At 40.7% G+C, this 24686-nt stretch overlaps 2 protein-coding genes across 11 annotated transcripts in view; one reads left to right on the plus strand and one right to left on the minus strand.

The window, feature by feature from the left end:
• Positions 1-222, minus strand: part of FAM114A1 (family with sequence similarity 114 member A1) — a 72520-nt gene extending 72298 nt beyond the window's left edge. For 3 of the 5 annotated variants that reach the window (XM_081526332.1, XM_081526229.1, XM_081525905.1), the window contains exon 1: positions 45-222. The gene's annotated coding sequence lies outside the window, so the exon portion shown is untranslated. The remainder of the gene's footprint in view (positions 1-44) is intronic. The other 2 variants (XM_081526073.1, XM_081525817.1) reach the window with 1 other exon arrangement.
• TLR6 (toll like receptor 6) lies at positions 8-24686 on the plus strand. 6 transcript variants are annotated; one of them, XM_081525370.1, is made up of 5 exons: positions 8-132; positions 11834-11868; positions 12647-12751; positions 21187-21261; positions 21724-24686. In XM_081525370.1, the coding sequence occupies exon 5, from the start codon at positions 21792-21794 to the stop codon at positions 24183-24185; it is 2394 nt and encodes a 797-aa protein (XP_081381496.1). In that variant the 5' UTR covers positions 8-132; positions 11834-11868; positions 12647-12751; positions 21187-21261; positions 21724-21791; the 3' UTR covers positions 24186-24686. The 6 variants fall into 6 exon arrangements, with proteins under 6 accessions (XP_081381496.1, XP_081381421.1, XP_081381332.1 ...); XM_081525295.1 differs by lacking the exon at positions 21187-21261 and having other exon boundaries at positions 12647-12765; XM_081525206.1 differs by lacking the exons at positions 12647-12751; positions 21187-21261 and having other exon boundaries at positions 11780-11868.

Genomic DNA, 24686 nt, shown 5'->3' on the forward strand with positions numbered 1-24686 from the left:
CAGTCCCAGCCCGGAGCGCGGCGGAGGTCCCGGCACCCCCTCACCCAGGCTGCGCGGGTCGAGGTGGGGGGTCCCGGCCGCACTTCCGACCAACCATCGGAAACTTGGTTTTTCCAAACTTCGTGCCGCCTGGTGAGCTGGAGGGGCGCCCACCCCCGCCCGGGGCGGATCTTGGGGCTCTCCGGTTCCCTTTCCTTCCTTTAAAAGCGCCCAGGAAACTGCGCAGTTAAACCAGGAAGGGGTTGCTCAAGTTCAGTAAGAGTTTTGGATCCCACTCCTCCGCCCTCCCCTCAACCCCATGGTGCTTTAAATAGCTTTCCCTTACCCTGTTTGCGAGAGTGTCATCTGATTTAAAACCGGTCAACCGAATAAAAACACTTTCTAGAAGGCCAGTTTGGAAACGTGGATCAAAATTCAAATGTGTTAGCTTTGGCCCAGAAATTCCACATCCGCGAATTTGTGCTAAATAAAACAGTCAAATGTGCACACTTGTGTGTCCGAGGATGTTGACTGTGATTGTTTATGCCAGAGAAAACAACCCGGAAGTAAACTGCCCTCCCAACAAAAGATTGGTGAAGTAATTTTTAGTAACTTCAAACGACCAGGTATGGGGTAGCTGTGACAAATTATAACTCTATGTCCGGTTTGTTGATATGGAGGGAAGGCGGGCCACAGCCGAGTATTAAGTGAGGGCAGGGGAAACTTAGAACAGTGCATGTACAGTATAAACCTGTTCTTGTGAATATATAGTATATGTATTTTTATATAAAAAGGAAATTTTGAAAGCAGTTATTTTTTTCTGAGTTCTTCAGTGGTGTTAGCAAATTGTATTCCAGGTGTGTTGTGGTGTACCACAGACACCGTGCCGTGACTTACGTGTGCCTTGGGTTAAAGAACGCACCTGCTAATGCAGGAGACGTAAGAGATACCGGTTGGATCCTTGGGTCCGGAAGATGCCCTGGAGGAGGGCATGGCAACTGGACCCACTCCAGTATTCTTGCCTGGAAAGTTCCATGGACAGAGGAGCTTGGCAGGCTATAGTCCACAGGGTCGCAAAGAGTCGGACACAACTGAAGCGACTTAGCACAGGGCACAGCAAGTTCCTTTGCCAAACCTGCCCCTCTCTACCCCGCTGAAAGGCAACAGCCCAATCAGGCATTCCACACCCCCATCCTTTTTTTTAATTTAAATTTTTATTTTTATTTTATATTGGAGTATAGTCAGTTAATAATGTCATGTTAGTTTCAGGTGTATAGCAAAGTGATTCAGTTATACACATTCATGTATCTATTCTTTTTCAAATTCTTTCCCATTCAGGTTATTGCAGAATATTGGGCACAGTTCCTTGTGCTATACAGTAGTTCCTTGTTGGTTATCTATTTTAAATAGATCAATCCCAAACTCCTAATCTATCACCCTCTTCCCCTTCTCCCCACCCCCAACAATAAGTTTGTTCTCAACGTCTGTTAATCTGTTTCTGTGTTGTAAAAAAAAAAAAAAGTTCATTTGTACAATTTTTTAAAGATTTTACATATAAGCACCATTATATTTGTCTTTCTCTGTCTGACTTCACTTAGTATGATGATGTCTAGATCCATCTATGTTGCTGCAAATAGCATTATTTCATTCTTTTTAATGGCTGAGTAATATTCCATTATATATATGTACCATATTTTCTTTATCCAGTCATCTGTAGACATTTAGGTTGCTTCCATGTCTTGGCTATTGTAAACAAGGTTGCAATGAACATTGGGGTGCATGTAGCCTTTCAAACCATGTTTTTCTCCAGATATATGTCCAGGAGTGGGATTGTTGGATCTATGATAGTTCCATTTTTAGTTTTTTAAGGAACCTCCCTACTGTTCTCCATAGTGACTGTACCAATTTACATTCCTACCAACAGTGTAGGAGGGTTCCCTTTTCTTCACACCTCCTCCAGCATTTATTCTTTGTAGATTTTTTGATGATGGCTATACTGACTGATGTGAGATGACATCTAGTTATAGTTTTGATTTGCATTTCTCTAATAATTAGCAATGTTGAATGTCTTTTCATGTACTTCTTGGTCAGCTATATGTCTTCTTTGGAAAAATGTCTGTTTAGGTCTTCTTATTTATTTATTTATTTTAATTGGGCCTCATTAGTTGTTTGTAAATTTTAGAGACTAATCCCTTGTTGGTTGCAAATATTTTCTCCCATTCTGTGGGTTGTCATTTCATTTTGTTTATGGTTTCCTTTGCTGTGTAAACACTTTTGAGTTTAATTAGGTCCCATTTGTTTATTTTTGTTTTTATTTCCATCACTCTAGGAGACAGCTTGAAAAAGATATTGCTGCTATTTATGTAAAGAGTGTTCTGCTTATGTTTTCTTCTAAGAGTTTTATAGTATCTGGTCTTACATGTAGGTTTTTAATCCATTTTGAGTTTATTTTTGTGTATGGTGTTAAAGAATATTCTAATTTCCTATTTCTTACATATAGCTGTTCAGTTTTCCCAGCACTGTTTATTGAAGAGATTGTTTTTTTCCATTGTATAGTTTTGCCTCTTTTGTCATAGATTAATTGACCATAGGTGTGTCGGTTTATTTATGGGCTTTCTATTCAGTCCAATGGGGATGGTCTTGATCCCTGTCTCCTGTACAATGTTCCGAACCTCTGTCGATAGTTCATCAGGCACTCTGTCTATCAGATCTAGTCCATTAAATCTATTTGTCACTTCCACTGTATAATCATAAGGGATTTGATTTAGGTCATACCTGAATGGTCTAGTGGTTTTCCCTACTTTCTTCAATTTAAGTCTGAATTTGGCAATAAGGAGTTCATGATCTGAGCCACAGTCTGCTCCCGGTCTTGTTTTTGCTGACTGTATAGAGCTTCTCCACCTATGGCTGCAAAGAATGTAATCAATCTGATTTCGGTGTTGACCATCTGGTGATGTCCATGTGTAGAGTTTTCTCTTGTGTTGTTGGAAGAGGGTGTTTGCCATGACCAGTGCGTTCTCTTGGCAAAACTCTATTAGCCTTTGCCCTGCTTCATTCTGTACTCCAAGGCCAAATTTGCCTGTTACTCCAGGTGTTTCCTGACTTCCTACTTTTGCATTCCAGTCCCCTATGATGAAAAGGACATCTTTTTTGGGTGTTAGTTCAAAAGGTCTTGTAGGTCTTCATAGAACCGTTCAAGTTCAGCTTCTTCAGCGTTACTGGTTGGGGCATAGACTTGGATTACCGTGATATTGAATAGTTTGCCTTGGAAACGAACAGAGATCATTCTGTCGTTTTTGAGATTGCATCCAAGTACTGCCTTTCGGACTCTTTTGTTGACCATGATGGCTACTCCATTTCTTCTAAGGGATTCCTGCCCACATTAGTAGATATAATGGTCATCTGAGTTAAATTCACCCATTCCAGTCCATCTTAGTTTACTGATTCCCAGAATGTCGATGTTCACTCTTGCCATCTCCTGTTTAACCACTTCCAATTTGCCTTGATTCATAGACCTAACATTCCAGGTTCCTATGCAATATTGCTCTTTACAGCATCGGACTTTGCTTCTATCACCAGTCACATCCACAGCTGGGTATTGTTTTTGCTTTGGCTCCATCCCATCATTCTTTCTGGAGTTATTTCTCCACTGATCTCCAGTAGTATATTGGGCACCTACCGACCTGGGGAGTTCCTCTTTCAGTGTCCTATCTTTTTGCCTTTTCATACTGTTCATGGGGTTCTCAAGGCAAGAATACTGAAGTGGTTTGCCATGCCCTTCTCCAGTAGATCACATTCTGTCAGACCTCTCCACCATGACCCATCTGTCTTGGGTGGCCCCACACGGCATGGCTTAGTTTCATTGAGATAGACAAGGCTGTGGTCCGTGTGATCAGATTGGCTAGTTTTCTGTGATTATAGTTTCAGTGTGTCTGCCCTCTGATGCCCTCTTGCAACACCTACCGTCTTACTTGGGTTTCTCTTCCCTTGGACGTGGGGTATCTCTTCACGGCTGCTCCAGCAAAGTGCAGCCATTGCTCCTTACCTTGGACAAGGGGTATCTACTCATGACGGCCCCTCCTGACCTTGAATGTGGAATAACTCCTCTCGGCCCTCCTGTGCCCATGCAGCCGCCGCTCCTTGGACCTGGGGTGACTCCTCCTGGCCGCCGCCCCCCGGTCTCGAGCGCGAGGTAGCTCCTCTCACCACTGCCGCCCCACCCCCACCCCCGGCCTCCGGCCCGGGGTAGCTCCTCTGGGCCGCCGCCCCCGGCCTCTGGCCAGGGATAGCTTCTCTTGGCCGCTGCCCCTAGCCTCGGCTGTGGGGTAGCTCCTCTTGGCCACGCTTCCACGCAGACCGTCGCAGCTGCCACGCCTCTGCGTGGACCGTTGCAATACCAAGGGAACATTTCATGCAAAGATGGGCTCAATAAAGGACAGACATGGTATGGACCTAACAGAAGCAGAATATATTAAGAAGAGGTGGCAAGAATACACAGAAGAACTGTACAAAAAAGATCTTCACGACCCAGATAATCACGATGGTGTGATCACTCACCTAGAGCCAGACATCCTGGAATGTGAAGTCAAGTGGGCCTTAGAAAGCATCACTACGAACAAAGCTAGTGGAGGTGATGGAATTCCAGTTGAGCTATTTCAAATCCTGAAAGATGATGCTGTGAAAGTGCTGCACTCGATATGCCAGCAAATCTAGAAAACTCAGCAGTGGCCACAGGACTGGAAAAGGTCAGTTTTCATTCCAATCCCAAAGAAAGGCAATGCCAAAGAATGTTCAAACTACTGCACAACTACACTCATCTCACACGCTAGTAAAGTAATGCTCAAAATTCTCCAAGCCAGGCTTCAGCAATACGTGAACTGTGAACTTCCAGATGTTCAAGCTGGTTTTCGAAAAGGCAGAGGCACCAGAGATCAAATTGCCAATATCCGCTGGATCATCGAAAAAGCAAGAGAGTTCCAGAAAAACATCTATTTCTGCTTTATTGACTATGCCAAAGCCTTTGACTGTGTGGATCACAATAAACTGTGGAAAATTCTGAAAGAGATGGGAGTACCAGACCGCCTGACCTGCCTCCTGAGATATCTGTATGCAGGTCAGGAAGCAACAGTTAGAAGTGTACATGGGACAATAGACTGGTTCCAAATAGGAAAAGGAGTACAAGGCTGTATATTGTCACCCTGCTTATTTAACTTATATGCAGAGTACATCATGAGAAACGCTGGGCTGGAAGAAACACAAGTTGGAATCAAGATTGCCGGGAGAAATATCAATAACCTCAGATATGCAGATGACACCACCCTTATGGCAGAAAGTGAAGAAGAACTAAAGAGCCTCTTGATGAAAGTGAAAGAGGAGAGTGAAAAAGTTGGCTTAAAGCTCAACGTTCAGAAAACTAAGATCATGGCATCTGGTCCCATCACTTCATGGGAAATAGATGGGGAAACAGTGGAAACAGTGTCAGAATTTATTTTTTGGGGGCTCCAGAATTGCTGCAGATGGTGATTGCAGCCATGAAATTAAAAGACGCTTACTCCTTGGAAGGAAGGTTATGACCAACCTAGATAGCATATTGAAAAGCAGAGACATTACTTTGCCAACAAAGGTCCGCCTAGTCAAGGCTATGGTTTTTCCTGTAGTCATGTATGGATGTTAGAGTTTGACCATGAAGAAAGCTGAGTGCCGAAGAATTGATGCTTTTGAACTGTGGTGTTGGAGAAGACTCTTGAGAGTCCCTTGGACTGCAAGGAGAGCCAACCAGTCCATCCTAAAGGCGATCAATCCTGGGTGTTCATTGGAAGGACTGATGTTGAAGCTGAAACTCCAATACTTTGGCCACCTCATGCGAAGAGTTAACTCATTGGAAAAGACCCTAATGCTGGGAAGGATTGGGGGCAGAAGGAGAAGGGGACGACAGAGGATGAGATGGTTGGATGGCATCACCAACTCAATGGACATGGGTTTGGGTAAACTCCAGGAGTTGGTGATGGACAGGGAGGCCTGGCGTGCTGCGGTTTATGGGGTGGCAAAGAGTTGGACACGACTGAGTGACTGAAGTGAACTGATTCTGTCCCATTGATTTATATTTCTGTTTTTGTGCCAGTATCATACCATTTTGATTACTGTAGCTTTGTGTATAGTCTGAAGTCAGGATGCCTGATTCCTCCAGCAATCAAGTAAGAAAACTTTTCATATCCTTCTCACTGTGTTAAATGCTGCTGGTAGTTAAGATGAAAGTTGAGACTTGACCCTTGGATTTGGCAGTGTGGTCATTGGTGACCTTCAGAAGGGTTGTTTCTCTGGAGCTGTGGGGAAGGATACTTGCATTGAGTGGGTTTGAGAGAATGGGAGGAGAATAATTAGAGACAGTGAGTGAAACAACTCTTTCAAGGATTTTTGGTGTAAAGAAGAGCAGAGTCTGGCATTTAGATCTCAGGGTCTCTGATCCTCACTAGGTTGGAGTAGAATCACCTGAAGAATTTTCAAAATAATACTGATGGCTGGCTCCATCCTGGACTGTTTAAGTCAGGTTCTCTGGACATACGTGAGAGCTCCTGTTTGCTCACACTCTGACCAACAGTGGGGGTATTATGTTTGTTGTTGTTCAGTCGCTCAGTTGTGTCCGACTCTTTGTGACCTCATTGACTGCAGCACGCCGAGGTTCCCTGTCCTTTATTATCTCTTGGAGTTTGCTCAAACTCATGTCCATTGAGTTGGGGATGCCATCCAACCATCTCGTCCTGTGTCATCCCCTTCTCTTCCTGCCCTCAGTCTTGCTCAGCCTCAGGGTCTCTTCCAATTAGTCAGCTCTTTGCATCAGGTGGCCAAAATATTGAAGCTTCAGCTTCAGCATCAGTCCTTCCAATGACTAGGGTAGGATTGATTTCCTTTAGGATTGGCTGGTTTGATCTCCTTGCTGTCCAAGGGACTCTCAAGACTTCTCTAGCACCATAGTTCGAAGCAGGTATTATAGATATTTTAATTTTTTCCCTCAAAGAGGTGTACAGTGGTGTCTCTCAGTTGTCTGAAGGTTACCCATTTGTTTATATCCTTTGCAATTCCACCATCACCGATTGGGTTTGTTAGTCATTTTAATATGGATTTATGGGAACTTTTTGTATGTTTCTAATATTAATCTTTTTGTGGCCACATGTGTTGCAAGTTTCTCCTGGAATGTGGCTTTAAAAATATTCAGCAGATTTTGGTTTTAATATTTATATTTGAGTTATCAGTTTTATTTCTAGTGGTTTGTATATTTTATGATATTGATCATTTTCATATAATTTATTTCCGAGCTGTTGGTAGGTGATATTTATTTATTGATTTTAAAGAAAGTTTTTTTAAAGAGCAAAAATCACTAAAGTAATGTCTTGCTTCTGTATGGGGACAGTATATTTGCTGGCTTTAGACTATTTTACTTATCCTGCTATGCTGCTGCTACTGCTGCTGCTGCTGCTGCTAAGTCGCTTCAGTCATGTCCGACTCTGTGTGACCCCATAGACGGCAGCCCATCAGGCTCCGCCGTCCCTGGGATTCTCCAGGCAAGAATACTGGAGTGGGTTGCCATTTCCTTCTCCAGTGCCTGAAAGGGAAAAGTGAGAGTGAAGTCGCTCAGTCGTGTCCGACTCTTCGCGACCCCATGGACTGCAGCCTACCAGGCTCCTCCGTCCATGGGATTTTCCAGGCAAGAATATATCCTGCTATAATGCTATTTTGTTTTTTTAAAATAAAAGTAATGCATGTACAAAGCAAAGACATTAAAACAGGACAGAAGAATATAAAAGGATGAGTAAAAATATGGTTCTTCTGCTCAAAGGTAACAGCTTTTTAAATATCCCCTCAGAAAAAAAAGATTTTTATGCAGATGTTAGCATAACTATGTTGACCCTTGTGTTAGATACCTGTGGCTGCCATAAAATATTCCCACAAATTGGTGGTTTAAAACAAGAGAAATTGATTCTTTCACACTTTTGGATGCCAGAAATCCAAAATCAAGGTGCTGACAGGGCTGCTAGCTTCTGGTGGTTCCGGGCATTCCTTGGCTGTGGCTGCAGACTTCCAATTTCTGCTTCTGTTTTCACCTGGTCTGTTCCTTTCCCTGTGTGTGTGTGTGTGTGTGTGTGTGTGCGCGCGCGTGCGCGCCTCTGTTTTCACCTGGTCTGTTCCTTTCCGTGTGTGTGTGTGTGTGTGTGTGTCTCCTTTGTGTATATCTTGTTCCTGGCAAAAAGATAACCTGTGCAGGTGTCTGAGGGACCAGATTTTACACAAATGCTGTCACATTCTCCTACTCTTCTTTTCTTTGCTTTTCTTCATTTAACAGTATATCCTGAAGTCTTTCCACCTCAGCATAAAAAAATGTAAGACTTGCATAGAATTCCAAAACTCTTTACTATAATGACTTGTCTTCTTGGGCCATCACTATTCCAGCCACTTTTTTATTATTGTCTTGCCTAAAACTCATAAGTGTTAGTCGCTCAGTTGTGTCCAACTCTTCGTGACCCCATGGACCATAGCCGCCAGGCTTCTCTGTCCATGGGATTCTTAGGCAAGAATACAGGAGTGGGTTGCCATTCCCTCCTCCAGGGAATCTTCCCAACCCAGGCATCGAACTCAGTTCTCCCGCATTGCAGGCCGATTCTTTAATGTCTGAGCCACCAGGGAAGTCTGAAAAACTCATGAGCACTCCCATTTTATGAATGAATCAATGGAGTCTTTGGGGTTAAGTCACTTGCCCAGGGCCACACAGCTAGGGCACAGCCTTGGGAGAACTTCCGCCCAGCACTGTCTGTTTGTTCCACTGTCATGCCGTCTTCCATGTCACCTGATTTTTGTGGGTTTTGTCATCTCCTTAAAGACATTTCTCAGAATCATAACAGCCTCAAAAGAACAGTCTCCTTGTTCCCAGAAACCAGTGTTATTATGCAATACCCTAATGAGCGTTTGTGACCAAACCTCACAAACATTTTGTCACCATGTGATGCGACCACATCAGCAGTGATGTGTGTGCGCATATTTCTTAAAGCCTTTGGTCCCATGTTGTTTGAAATTCCCCATAGCTGGTTCCTTTCTCCTCTGTTTCGCAAAGATGGTTTCCAAGGGTCAGAGACCCACTCCCCTCTAGCCATCTCTTCTCCTCATTTAGCAAAGATCCAGCCACTCCTTGCTGATCCTCCCCTGGCCTGCAAAGGCTTCCCATTATGTTTGATGAGTAAGAATGAATCTCAAGAAGTTGGCCTTTCCTTTCGTCCTGAAAGCAGAAGTGATTCTTACCCTGATGTCCAACTTTGTTGTGGATATCAGACAGTAGAGTCTTAACTTATTTTTTTAATGATGGGAAATAATGCCAAAGACTGGGATTAATTATAGAATGACTCTTTAACTCATGTGTTCAGTTCCTTACAGAACCTCATTGAAGGGAGCGTCTTGGAAACAAGGTATCCTGGATGCCTGAATTATCTTGTTAACCGGACATCCTCTTTTTGTATCATAAACCTTTTTTTATATTGCTCTAAATTATTCTAAATGGCCTTTAGAAAATTAATTTTTAATCAGTCTTGCAGGATATCATTATTATTTATAATTCTAGAATTAAAAATGAAGACATCTAGCCATACCAAATGTTGGTCAGAACATGGAGAAACAGAATGCAATTTCCCCCAGATGTGCTAACTATTAAACTTTCTTAAAAGCTGATTTTTTAAAAACCAGTTCTGGAACCTAAGCTTATTTTATTTTAGTGTCCCAGCTCGCTAAAATAATGCTCCCAAATTGCTTGATCATGGTAGTTGCAATTATTTTGGAAATACTAAATATGGTGATAAAACAGGCTAAGTTGAATAACTTTCCACTGTGGTGACAATTTAACACTCAGGTTGCAAACTCTTACAGATAAAGATTCTCTTAGAAAAACATTTTTCTTCACACTGACATTGTCATAAGCTGGGTGATCATATGAATTTAAAATTTTGATTACTGTTTTAGTCTGTAGTTCTGAAAAACCTACTGATGGACGTGCTTTGCTCAGGACCTTAGAAGGGAAATTCGTGTGCAGGAGTAATTACAGTAAAGTCCGACAGATGGCGCAAAACCGTTTCTGTGATACTGTTTTACTTAGACTAAGGACTTGCATTCTGTCAAGCTCTTCTTTTTCCGTACTTTTAGAAGTTATTTTCTCTCCTTCTAAGAAAGAAATCTTGGTAAGTAAGAAGACTTTTGTGGATTTTTCAAATTATGGAATAATTACTTCAAATAAGCAAGAAAATGCTAACGGTTGTATAGGAAATAGGTAAAGTTTTTGCAAAATGATTTTAAGGTGATTTTTTTTTAATCTTGCAAACGTTCTTTCTGTTATACAAGAAAGACGAATATATGGCTATCTTGAAAGATACAGAAATTACCAGCACTTGTCATATTTAAGGGAAAAAAAGCTAACTGATGTTATTGCTTTCTTCCGTTTTTGTCTACTACATTCTGTCTTCTCACGTTTTCCTGGTTCCATGACACCTATGCTATCACATGTTATATATTTTTATAGTAGACGTGAGTGTTTGATTCTTGCTGTAACACGGTTCTGGAATCGTTTATTTGTGTCTGTCACTTATTCATAAGCATTTGAAAGCAGGGATTAAGCTTGTGCTGTTCGTATTTATACGCCCCAGCAATGAAGGTCTGGGGCAGGGCTGGCACGTACTCACTCAGAATAAACAGTTATTAAATGAAGGAAGTGGCAGGGACTGGCCCAGAACTTGCCTTATTCAACTTTCTCACCCAAACTTTGACAAATAAAACAATATTTCTCTTGCATATTTGTTGATTTGATAATGGAATCTCATGTTTTTCTGGTTTTTCATTTTTCATAGTTTTGATTTTCATAGATCTTATCCACTATTTTTTTTCTTGATACAGAGCTTCTTACATCTGTCTCCCCGCATAAGCATTTGAAAGCAGGGATTAAGCTTGTGCTGTTCGTATTTATACGCCCCAGCAATGAAGGTCTGCATTTGATGCATTAAAGAAAAAAAATTTTTTTTTACCTTTTGTCTCTTTCACTTCCTTGAAAGAAAAAGCTGTGAGCTCTCTAATCTTCCGTTCTTTCATCTCCCTTTTTTTCCCCTAAACTAGAGAAACTCTTGGCTTAAATGTAAACACTAGGAACCACACGAGGGTATAAATGATCCTGGAGGAATCTTTGTGTTTTGGAGGCAGGGTAATATCAGGGAAGCTGATCAACTTTCCCACATAGTGGCTAAGTTTCAGTTCCCTGAACACAGACACCATCCAGAGACCTTTGCATGGGTTCTTATTCAGAGGTGTCAATTATCTATCAAGAGGAAAAAGTTCTCTCTTCCTCCCTCTCTCTCTCTTCCCACACAAATAATACAAGTGTGTTTCTTTAATATTAGCTATATTTTCAGACAAGTCTTTCAACTTATAAAAGATGTTCAAAATTAGAAATTTTGGAAATATACCAAAGTTATGAGAAAAAATTAAATTCATCTATGATTTAGAGATCTAGAGACAATCACTATTAGCATTTTGTTTATTTCTTTCCATTCTTTTTTCCCCCTAGGCATTGTGTATATGTTAGATTTTAATCATATTTAATAAAACTAGAATCCTACTATGCACACAATTTTGTATTCTTTTATTCATTTAACGTTATATTGTAGACTTTTCCCCCCAAAGTGCAATATTTATGGCTGCATATACCATTCCATAATATGGGTGTATCATAACTGATTAAACAATTTTCTATACTTAGTCATTTATGATTTTTTTTCAGTTTTTCATCCTGATGAGCATCCTCATAGTAATATTTTTATGTGTATTTCTTTAGAAGAAATTTTGAGAAGTAGAACTGCTAAAATAAAGGTAAGCATATTTTTAAGGAATTTCTCTATGTGACCAAGTTGCTTTTCAGAAAAGTTGTACTAATTTTTCATTCCTGCCAGCATTAAATGAGAGTTCTCATTTTAGTCCCACCTGCCAACATTGGGTATTATATTTTTGAATTTTCCCAATTTGGTAGGTGAAAATAATCATGCCTTTTAAAAAATATTTAAGAAAAAAATCCCATTTGATTCACTTTGTCTTTTTATACTTAAGTATCATAAATTATAGGCATGCTAATGTTTCATCTCTAAATGCTTCATTCTGTATCTCTAAAAGAAGTACAGTTTCCTAATGTATCCATATAACATTATAAAAGGTAACATTTATGTCTTAAGAGATTCTAATGCCTGTTCCCTCCTAAAATCCTCTCTCCATTTGTTACTCAGGTAACTTTTACAGCAGGTCTGTCTAAAATAAGATTCAGTCTAATATCACAAGTTTCATTTAGATGTTATATATTTTTTTATTTAATATGATTTTAATTTTTGTGAAATTGAACATTAGTCATATTATTCACTGATGATTTTGAAGGGGTAAATTTTCTGAGCAAATAATGTGCTCTCCTTAATTTTAAACGTCCAAAATTTGAAAGATACAGGAAACAACTAAAAGGAAAATAAACCCTTCTTAAAATTTTACCATGCAGAAATAACCACTGTTAATATCTTGATATGTATCTTATATTTTTCCATATGTATGTGTACATATTAACTGCTGTACATTTTATAAGAAAACTACTTTTGTCACATATATATAGTGAGCAGTTTTCCATGGAGTTGCTGCTGCTGCTAAGTCGTATCCGACTCTGTGTGACCCCATAGACGGCAGCCCACCAGGCTCCTCCGTCCCTGGGATTCTCCAGGCAAGAACACTGGGGTGGGTTGCCATTTCCTTCTCCAATGCATGAAAGTGAAAAGTGAAAGAGAAGTTGCTCAGTCGCATCTGACTCTTCGCAACCCCATGGACTGCAGCCTACCAGGCTCCTCCGTCCATGGGATTTTCTGGGCAAGAGTACTGGAGTGGGTCGCCAGTGCTTTCTTCGTCCATGGAGTTAGATTTTCATTATTTAATTGTATGAAGATACCATAATTTATTTGACAATCTGCTACTTTTGGACAGATTTTTAAAAAATAATTTATTTTGTACTGACCCCTGTACTGTACTCTTTTACTGGTTCTAACGGGTTTTCAATTACCTCTCTTGGATTTTCCACAGTGACAATCATATAATTAAAAATAATGATAATTTTATTTCCTCCATTCCAATATTCCTGTCTCTCGTCCCCCACCCCCTTCATTACAATGACTAGGACTTCTAGAACAGTGTTAAATAATAGTGGGGATCCTTGAGGGACTTCCTTGGTGGTCCAGTGACTGAGCCTTCAGCCTCTTTATACGGCAACTGCAGAGTTCACGTGCCACAACTAAAGATCCTGCATACAGCAACTAAGACCCGGTGCAGACAAATAAGTAAATAAACATTCTAAAAAAGTAGTGGGCATCCCTGATATTGACCTTCATGGAAATGCTTTGGGAGTAGGATATTGGTTTAAGTCAGATACTTGATATATTCTTTATCAAGTTTTAGAAGTATCTTTTGCATGTATACTTTAATTAACATGTTTTTAGTCAAAGATGAATGCTGAATTTTATCAAGTGAATTTTTAACGTCTATGGAGATGCTCATCTGTTTTTTTCCTTTAACCCACTGCTGTGTTATTGTCATGGATTTGCTAATAATTAGTCATGGTTACAATCCCAAAACATCTGAATTAATCATCGTGTGTTATTTCTTCAGCACAGAGCGAGATTGAATAGGGTTTCTCATATCTGATCTTTTCCCTGCTACCAAATAGTTAGAGTTTATATTTTATTTGTATTTTATAATAATTACTCTTAATTTGATAATATACATACTTAAGCTTATATATTTTTCTAACAGAATATTGAGTTACTTGGTAAATATAGCTTCTTCTCAAGTCAGGCAAGGATTGTAACATGCTTTTGGTCCACTCTCGCCCTCTCCCTCCACTATCCACTATCCCCCTTGTTAACACTGACAATTTAAATTTCAGATTGTTAGTGAAATTTCCATCAATCCATATTAGGACTTAGCAATACACTTTGTACTTTCTTTTCACAGTACTCCTTTTTGATTCCCAGTTTTTTTGAGTCAGTTTCTTTTTCAGAGCATAGAGTTTATCCTTTAGTAATATAGTGTGTCTGTCTTCCACATTTTTTTTAGCATTTCTTTCGTATATTTAATCTCTTTGGCTTCTTGGACTGTATTTTGGGGAAATGCCTCTCTTTGGTCTTCTGTCTCACTCATTCTTACATTAGCAGTGCCACTCTGCAGTTCAACTCGTCCAGTAAGTCTTCCATTTCAGTTATTAAGTTTTTAATGTTCATGATTCCTACTCCATTCTTTTTTAGAGTTTTCTCTCTCTGAGGATATCTGTCTATTATAAATGCCTGTTTTTCTCTTTTATCTCTGTCTCCACGGGTGTTAACGTCTCTTATATTTTGCGTTTGGTTCCTTTCTGTCACAGTGTTTACTTTGTAAAAGTGTCATGCTTCTTGTTTGTGATTGATAGTTGGATAATCGTCCATCAGTCTGATTCTTTGTGACCCCATGGACTGTAGCCTTCCAGGCTCCTCTGTCCACGGGATTCTCCAGGCAAGGAAAGGTAGCCATTCCTTTCTCTAAGAGATCTTCCGGACCCAGGGGTTGAACCTGGGTCTCCTGCGTCACAGGCGGATTCTTTACCATCTGAGCCACCAGGGACGCTTATGTATAACTGCTTGTTGATCTGTTTTCACAGCCTGCTTGTTGGAAGGGTGGACCAAACTAGTCTGTATCAATTTTATTTTGCTGCTGTAACAAATTACCACAAACTTAGTAGCTTAAAAAGCACACTCTATCATTTTACAGTTCTGTAGGCTAGCAATCCAACATTGGTCTTGTTGGGTTTAAGTTAAGGTGTTGGCAAGTCTGCATTGCTTCTGGAGGCTCTGGGGGAGAATCCACTCACTTGCCTTTTTGAGCTTCTAGAGGCTGCCTGCATACTTTGGCTCATGGCCCCCTTCCTCAGGGAAGGTCATGTCTTTCTCATATCCCATCACTCTGATCTCTTCTGCCTCTGTCTTCTACTTCTAAAGATACTTGTGATTGCATTGGGCCCACTCGTGTAAATTTTAAGATCTGCTGATTAGCAGCCTTAATGCTACCTGCAGCTTTAAATCCCCCTTTCCATGTAACAGCATACTTACAAATCCTGGGATTAGGAAGTAGACATCTCTGGAAGACTAGTATTGTCTGTATAGTTCGATCTGCTTGTGGATTTCAGAGACTTCTCTTAGTTTCAGTTCCCCTAAACACTTCCCTTTCTGATTTTATATGTGTGTGTATTTCATCGTTTTGGGGATTTAGGGCAAGAGATTCTGGCTAGAGCAAGTGCCCATCACCTTGTTGACTCTCACCGTTTTTAATGTTTATAATTGAAAATGTAGTTTTCTTGATCCAGAGAATATTTAGAACATTTTAAAAAGTGATTTTAAAAGTTAATTTTGTAGACGGAAATATGACTGTACTGATGGGCAATTGGGAAATGCTGTATTGGAGGAGCAGGGAGGGACTTTTCACTACTATGTGCCAATTTATAATGAAATTTCCCCAACCAGGAAGAGTTTTTACTCTTCCAAAGTATCACTTATTGAAACTACTCATCTCTTAACTATTTTGCAATGTCCAGTATACCCTCAAGTAATGAACAGTAGATCTTTTTGTTAATAAAACTGAACAACAAGTAGTCTAAATCTGTTCTCAGTTATACTAGCTACACAGGATCCTACTTAAGAAATGTGGTTGCCTGCTTTGGTCCCCTGGAGCCTCCTAGATGCTTTTTGTATGGAGATCAGACCCTAAATGGGATTGAGGAAGCTTTGAAGTTCTAGCCCTTTGTCCTGGTAGCAAATATTGAGTCCATGGGGTCATACACCTGCCTCTTCTCAACCAGGTCATCTTTTCTCATTCACTCTGCATCGTTGTCATGAGAGGCAATGTCTGTCATCCACTGTAATAGGGTGACACTTTCTGGGCTCTGGGAAGACTGTTCTCTTTTATATGCGTCCACTTTATTCTGGTGTGCCTGCTGATTCCTTCAATATACTTTTTAATATTTCTCTATCATCTCCTGTTTATCAGCATGTCGACTATAGGAATTTGATGATTCCAGATTATCAAGTGCCAAATCCTGTCTCTCTGAATTTGATGCTTCTGGTCTAATGTGAATTGGAAAAACCCATACCCGTTTGTATGGGAATTATGTCTGAAAATAAGATCCCATAACTAAAAACATTTTCCTGTGAATGGAAAGAGCACAGTATGTGTGTTATATCAACTGCCCCTGTGGGTCTGTGAAGGCACTGCTAACCTCTACCTGTAGGCAGTTCCAGGCAGGTGTGGTGTGGGCATTCTGGTGTGGGTGTCGGAGGCTGCTCTGTAGCCATCACCGCTAACACTGCTGCTCTCAAGATGCTGCTGTGGGAGTTAGGCAGCTGTGGGTCCTGGTCTGTCCTGGCCAACTCTTGTTCTCTGTGGGTGCTCACAGGTATTTTTCTGTGCAGGTCAGAGCTGGAGTGGCATAGACTGATGAGTGTGTAGCTGAATTGCTGGGACTGGCTTCTTGCTTGACCTTTGGCATAGTTTTAGTTCCCTCTTTGTCTCAGTCACAGTTAGGGGGTCTGTGGGCTGGTGCATCTGCCTCCACCCCTCAGCTAGTCATCAATGCCAGATTTGGCCTGTATTAACTGTATCTTATCAAATGGCTCCACAAAGAGTAGCGTTGTCTCTGCCAGGCCAGCTACAGCTGGTTTTGGTGAAGTCCAGTTCATGGAGTTTGAGAGTGTATGTAGCTCTTTCTTATAACACAAACATGGCCTCATTCCTATCTTTATCTGTTGCTGTTCAGTCACTAAGTCATGTCTGACTCTTGGGGACCTCATAGACTTCAGTACAGCAGGCTCCTCTGTCCTCCACTATCTCCTGGAATTTGTTCAAATTCACGTCCCTTGAGTTGGTGATGCTATCTAACCATCTCATCCTTTGTCACCCCCTTCTCTTCCTGTCTTCAATCTTTCCCAGCATTAAGGTCTTTTCCAATGCGTCAGCTCTTCGCGTGAGGTGGCCATAGTATTGGAGCTTCAGCTTCAGCATAAATTGTTCCAATGACTATTTAGGGTTGATTTCCTTTAGGATTGACTGGTCTGATCTCCTTAAAGTCCAAGGGACTTTCAAGAGTCTTCTCCACCACCGCAATTAGAAAGCATCAATTCTTCAGCGCTCAGTCTTCTTTATGGTCCAGCTCTCATTTCTCACATTTTCATCTGTCCTCTCAAAAGGATTCACCCCCTGTCATATGCCATAGACATTTAGGGGTCAAGCTGCTGGTGGATGGGCCTTCCAATCAGGCCTCAGGGACTTGTCAACCACCTTCCTCCCTATCCTTTTCATTTCATATTGCTTTAGCCAAGTTGAGTTGAGGATCTGAAGATCTAGTGCCCTGTTGGCATGGATCTGCAACACTCACCCAGGAGGACCTCTCAGGCTCATCTCAAAATTCAGATGCACAAACTCCAATAGGCCACACTTGCGTGCATGCTCCATCGATTCAGTCATGTCTAACTCTTTGTGACCTTGTGGACTGTAGCCCTTCAGGCTTCTCTGTCCGTGGGATTTTCTAGGCAAGAATACTGGAATGGGTTGCCATTTCCTTCTCCAGGGCATCTACCGCACCCAGGGATCAAACCTGTATCTCTTACATCTCCTGCATTGTCAAGTGGGTTCTTAACCACTAGTGCCACCTGGGAAGCGCAGGCCACACTTGGTCCCACTTTACCAAGAAAGATACAGGGGAAGAAATAGAACTCAGGTTCCTACATGGTATTTATAGTTCATACACAGTTCTTTCAGCCTGGATGCTATTTACTGCTCAGTGGTCATATTTTTTAAATTATTTGTATTGGCCATGCTGGGTCTTTGTTGTGGCGCACCAGTTGCGGCATGTGGGATTTTAGTTCCATAACCAGGGATTGAACCTGTGCCCCCTGCGTTGGGAGTATAGGGTTTCATACCCTGGACCACCAGGGGAGTCCCCTAAACAGTCATCTTTACCAGAAGTGCTTTTTTTCTGAGAACACAGCTGACATTCCCCATGTTTCAGATTTTCAGAAAAGAGATCAGATTAGTCCACGAATAAGGAGAGAAATGGGTTTGTTAACCCTTCACCCATGGTGGGTGATATCACTGGTTGCAGCAGATGGCTGAAGTAATACCAAATTGAATACTGATGCAGACTCAAGAATGTCTGTGGTTTCTGGCAGTAGCTCCTTGTTTACCCTTTTGAATAATTTTAGATGATTAAACTGACCAGCAAAACATTTTGAGGGGATAAGAGGACTGTCCTTTGAAAGAGAAATAAAGTATCCTGAGTCCAGTGAAAAGAGACCATGGTCATGTAGTTAACTTCTAAGACAATTGATTTAAAGTCTTTGGCAAGCAAATCAGTGCATGTGCTTCTTCGGGGACAATTTCTATTGACTTCTTTTCTTCTCCTTTTTTTTTTTTTAATTAATGGACTTTATTTTTTAGAGCAGTTTTTGGCTTATAGAAAATTTGAGTAAATAGGTTAGAGAATTCCCATATATCCCTTTTTTCACTCGACGCAATTTTCCCTATTGTAACATTTTTCGTTAGTGGTCTGTTTATTATAATGGGTGAACTGATATTTATATATTATTAACTAACATCTATACTTTACATTAGGATTCAGTCTTTGTGTTGCATTGTCCTATAGGTTTTGACAAATGCATAAGCTCATATATCCACCATTATAATATCACATGGAGGTAGTTTCAGTGCCCTAAAAATCCTATGTGCTCTGCCTATTCATCCCTCCCTCTGACTCTTGTCAACCACTGATCCTTAATGCCTCTTTAGTTTTGCCTTTTCCAGAACGTCAGAGAGCTGGAATGATACAGTTGGTAGCCTTTTCTGATTGACTTCTTCACTTAGCAGTCTGAATTTTGGTTCCTCCATTGCTCGACTGGTTATATCTTTTTGTTGTTGCATAACAATCCATTGGATGGATGTACCACAGCTTGTTTACCTTTTTTGCTTGTTGAAGGACATCTTGTTGCTTTCAGTTTGGGGGCAGTTATGAATAAAGCTATCAACATCCACCTGCAGGTTTTTGTGTGGACATAGATTTTCAGTTCATTTGGGTTAATACCTAGGAGTGTGACTGCTGCATCATATGGTGAGGCCATGTTTAGCTTTACATAAAAAAACTGTCAGACTGTCTCCCAAAGTATCTGTGCCTTTTTAAATTTTAACAGTGAATGAAAGTTCCTGTTGCTCCATATCCTACCAACTTTTAGTGCTATTTCAGGATTGCTTGGCAATGGCACCCCACTCCAGTACTCTTGCCTGGAAAATCCCATGGACGGAGGAGCCTGGTAGGCTACGGTCCATGGGGTCGCTAAGAGTCGGACACGACTGAGCGACTTCACTTTCACTTTTCCCTTTCATGCACTGGAGAAAGAAATGGCAACCCACTGCAGTATTCTTGCCTGGAGAGTCCTAGGGACGGCGGAGCCTGGTGAGCTGCCGTCTATGGGGTTGCACAGAGTCGGACACGACTGAAGCGACTTAGCATAGCATAGCATAGCATGGCAATTCTTATAGGTATGTAGTAGTTCCTCACTGCTGTTTTAATTTTCAGTTCCTTGATGATATATTGTATTGAGTGTCTTTTCATGTCTTTATTTGCCATTTGTATATCTTCTTAGGTGAAATATCTTTTGCCCATTTTTAAATTGCATTGTTTATATTTTGTTGAGTTTTTCTTCATTTATTTTGGATACAAGTTCTTTATCAGATGTGTGTCCTGCAAATATTTTCTCCCAGTCTGTGGCTTATCTTTTCACGTTCTTAACAGTGTCTTTTGCAAAGCAGAAAAATTTAGTTTTAATGAAGTCCAATTTAACATTTTTTTCTTTCATGGATTGTGCTTTTGATGTTGCATCTAAAAGTCATTGCCAAATTCATGGTCACCTAGATTTTCCCCTATATTATCTTCTAGAAATTTTATAGTTTTGTATTTTACATTTAGCTCTATCATCTGTCTTGAGCCAGACCGTCATTTTTTTTCTTTTTCGCATGTAGAATGTCTAGTGGTTCCAGTACTGTTTGTTGAAGAGACTAGCCTTTCTTCACTGATTTTTCTTTGTCAAAGATCACCTGACTATATTTGTGTGGGTGTATTTTTGAGCTGTCTCTTCTGAACCATTGATCTGTCTGTCCATTCTTTTATCAGTACCACACTGTCTTGATTGCTATAGCTTTATGCAAGACTTGAAGCTGGGTAGTGTCAGTTTTCTAAATTTGTTCTTTTAATTCTTCCCCCCTATGAATGGACAGTGCTTTCTTTCTTGTGTGCATGCCTCAAGCTTGTTTTCTTCAACCAGACATATTGAATATTATAATGTGGTAACTCTGGAAATACCAGAATGTGGTGAGTCAGATTCTTCTCTTTCCCAGGGTTTGTTGTTGCTGCTTGTTGTGGGGTGTATTTGTTTGTTTAATAACTTTTTTTTCTTGGAGTGTAGTTGCTTTACATTGTTGTATTGGTTTCTGCTGTACAGCAAAGTGAATCAGCTATATATATTTATATGCCCCCTCTTTTTTGGATTTTTTTTTTTTTTTTTACATTTTTATTTATGTATTTTTGGCTCTGCTGGATCTTATTGCTGCACGTGGGCTCTCTCTAGTTGCGGCAGATAGGCGTCTCACTGCAGAAGTTTCTCTTGTTGAGGAGCACAGGCTCTAGGGTGCACTGGCTTCTGCAGTAGTGGCACTCAGGCTCAGTAGTTGTGGCACGCTGGCTCAGTTGCCCCACAGCATGTGGGATCTTCCCAGACCAGGGATCAGACTCCTGTCCCCTGCATTGGCGGGTGGATTCTTAACCACTGGACCACCAGGGAAGCACCATGTTTAGTGATGTTTCTAAATTATTTTTGTAAAGACTGTTTTCCTTCTTGTGTGTGGCCATTGAATTCTCTGTTCCGTTGGCTTAGTGGTCAGCTAGTGATTTAGCAGAGGTTTTCTTAAATGTCTGGGGAAACAGAACAGAACAAAAAACACCTGATCTTTGCATATTGGCTCCGTGTTGAAACACTTCTTCAGGGCTTGTCAGCCTGTTTACAACTCTGATTTAGCCTTTACTTTCCCCTTGCACAGAGCCTGAAAGTCAACCAGAGGTGGAAGTTTAGGATTTTTCAGGTCTTCTCTGAGTGTGCATCCAGACCTGGGCAAGTATGTGGCCTTCTCGATTGCTTGGTGTACATGGAGCTGTCCAAAGCCTTTTGTCTCCCCTGTATCTTCTTTCCCAGCTTCTTTCTTTCTGGTTTTGGTATATGTGCTGCCTGCCCTATCCATTATCTGGCTCCAGGTGGCTGTGGGTAGTGTACATGCCTTTAAGGGTTTCCAAACACTGTCCAGGAGGCTGCTTCAGCCCTGAGAAAGTTCTGAGTCGGAGTACACAAAGACAGGCTCCTGAGTGGAACACACAACCACAGTTCTTTGATAACAAGGTCTTCATTGCCTTTCCCAGCACCAGCAACTTGCATAACTGGAAAAAAATGACACATTAAATTATGGGGTCAGAAATGATCCTGATAGTAAATGAAGAACTCATTGAGATTTCATGTTTAGTAAGCTGAGGATTGAGAGTAATCAGCTAATGTTTATACATCTTAACATATATTATATTTCTAGAATTGGATGCACATCAGGATGTTCTGAAAAACAGCAGCAACCCTCCGGGAGATAGTCACATCAACGCCATGACCAAAGACAAAGAATCTACCATCAGAAGCTGTCATTTTGTTTACATTGTGGCCTTAGTATTTGGAACCATAATCCAGTTCTCTGATGAAAGTGAACTTGTGGTAGACATGTCAAAAAAAAGCCTTATTCATGTTCCCAAAGACCTGCCACCAAAAACCCAAGTCTTAGACTTGTCTCAAAACAACATATCTGAGCTTCACCTGTCTGATGTCAGCTTTCTCTCAGGGCTGAAAGTTCTGAGATTTTCCCATAATAGAATCCAGGGCCTTGATATTAGTATTTTCAAGTTCAACCGTGATTTGGAATATTTGGATTTATCGCACAATCAGTTGCAGAAGATATCCTGTCATCCAGTCACCAAGAGTCTCAAGCATTTAGACCTCTCATTCAATGACTTCGATGCCCTGCCTATCTGTAAGGAATTTGGCAACCTGACCCAACTGAATTTCTTAGGATTAAGTGCTACAAAGTTACAACAATTAGATTTACTACCAGTTGCTCACTTGCACCTAAGTTGTATCCTTCTGGATTTGGAAGATTATTATATGAAAGAAAATAAGAAAGAAAGTCTTCAAATTCCAAATACAAAGAAACTTCACCTTGTTTTTCACCCAAATAGCTTTTTCTCGGTCCAAGTGAACATATCAGTGAATAGTTTAGGGTGCTTACAACTGACTAATATTAAATTGAATGATGACAATTGCCAAGTTTTACTTAAATTTTTATCAGGACTCACTGGAGGATCAACCTTACTAAATTTTACCCTCAACCATATGGAAACAACTTGGAAATGTTTGGTTAAAGTTTTTCAATTCCTTTGGCCCAGACCTGTAGAATATCTCAATATTTACAATTTAACAATAGTTGAAAGCATTGATGAAGAAGTTTTTACTTATTATAAAACGACATTGAAGGCACTGACAATAGAACATGTTACAAATGAAGTTTTTATTTTTTCACAGGCAGCATTATACACAGTGTTTTCTGAGATGAATATTCTGATGTTAACCATATCAGACACACGCTTTATACACATGCTTTGTCCTCAGGAACCAAGCACGTTTAAGTTTTTGAACTTTACCCAGAATGCTTTCACAGATAGTGTCTTTCAAAATTGTGACACTTTAGCTAGATTGGAGACTCTTATCTTACAAAAGAATGAATTAAAAGACCTTTTCAAAACAAGTCTCATGACTAAGGATATGCTTTCATTGGAAACACTGGATGTTAGCTGGAATTCTTTGGAATATGACAGACGTAATGGAAATTGCACTTGGGTTGGGAGTATAGTGGTGTTAAATTTATCTTCAAATGCACTCACTGACTCTGTTTTCAGATGTTTACCTCCTCGGATCAAGGTTCTTGATCTTCACAACAACAGAATAAGGAGCATCCCTAAAGATGTCACTCGTCTAGAAACTTTGCAAGAACTCAACCTTGCTTCCAATTCTTTAGCCCACCTTCCTGGATGTGGTATCTTTAGCAGCCTTTCCATACTGATCATTGACTATAATTCAATTTCCAATCCATCAGCTGATTTCTTCCAGAGCTGCCAGAAGATTAGGTCCCTCAAAGCAGGGAACAATCCATTCCAATGTTCCTGTGAGCTAAGAGAGTTTATCCAAAGTGTAGGCCGAGTATCAAGTGAAGTGGTAGAGGGTTGGCCTGATTCTTATAAGTGTGACTATCCGGAAAGCTATAAGGGAACCCCTCTCAAGGACTTCCACGTATCTGAGTTATCCTGTAACACAGCTCTGCTGATTGTCACCATTGTGGTCCCTGGGCTGGTGTTGGCTGTTACTGTGACTGTCCTCTGTATCTACTTGGATCTGCCCTGGTACCTCAGGATGGTATGTCAGTGGACCCAGACCCGGCGCAGGGCCAGGAATGTACCCTTGGAAGAACTCCAAAGAAATCTTCAGTTCCATGCTTTTATTTCATACAGTGAACATGACTCTGCCTGGGTGAAGGATGAACTGGTACCTTGTCTAGAAAAAGAAAATATAAGGATTTGTCTCCATGAGAGAAACTTTGTTGCTGGCAAGAGCATCGTGGAAAATATCATCAACTGTATTGAGAAAAGTTACAAATCCATCTTCGTTTTGTCTCCCAACTTTGTCCAGAGTGAGTGGTGCCATTATGAACTCTACTTTGCCCACCACAGTCTCTTCCATGAAGGATCTAATAACTTAATCCTGATCTTGCTGGAACCCATTCCACAGAACACCATTCCTGATAGATATCACAAGCTAAGAGCTCTCATGGCACAGAGAACTTATTTGGAATGGCCCAAGGAGAAGAGCAAACATGGACTCTTTTGGGCTAATATTAGAGCTGCTTTTAATATTAAATTAAAACTAGTCACTGAAAACGATGATGTGAAAGGTTAAAAAAAAATAAAACGCCTGAAATCCAATTTAAGAAACCATCATTTACTTGGATTCTGATGGACACTGGTTTCAAGTTATTTCTGGATGCTGCTTCCATTATTTCCATGAATGCAGGGAAGACTTACTGAAAACCATGTTTCAGCTGAACTGGAAACCAAGCTGGGGACTGAGCTAGTGCTCAGACTTGCTGATTACAGGTACCTCAGTCTCTCTGGTTTAACCATTCTGTTTCAAATTGAAACAGTCTCTGTTGAATGAATGCTCAGTCATTCAAGGACCTTTCCCCCCTCTCTCCTTTCCCGAGTGGATGTTGTGTGAGCAGGAGTCTATGAGACTTCCTGGCCACAAGGAAAAAAGTCAGCCTCAGAACTGTATGGAGTGGTGCTTGGAGAGTCCTGTGGATCTTCATCAGCCTTGAGGTCGGCTCTGTCATCCTGCTCTACTTTGGGACTTTGGGAGAAAATAGACCAGATACAGAAATTAAAGAGCCTTTTTTCTTCA

The sequence above is a fragment of the Giraffa tippelskirchi genome, chromosome 1, assembly GCF_054371585.1.
Source record: "Giraffa tippelskirchi isolate mGirTip1 chromosome 1, T2T-mGirTip1v1.2.pri, whole genome shotgun sequence".
Classification (NCBI taxonomy): domain Eukaryota; kingdom Metazoa; phylum Chordata; class Mammalia; order Artiodactyla; family Giraffidae; genus Giraffa; species Giraffa tippelskirchi.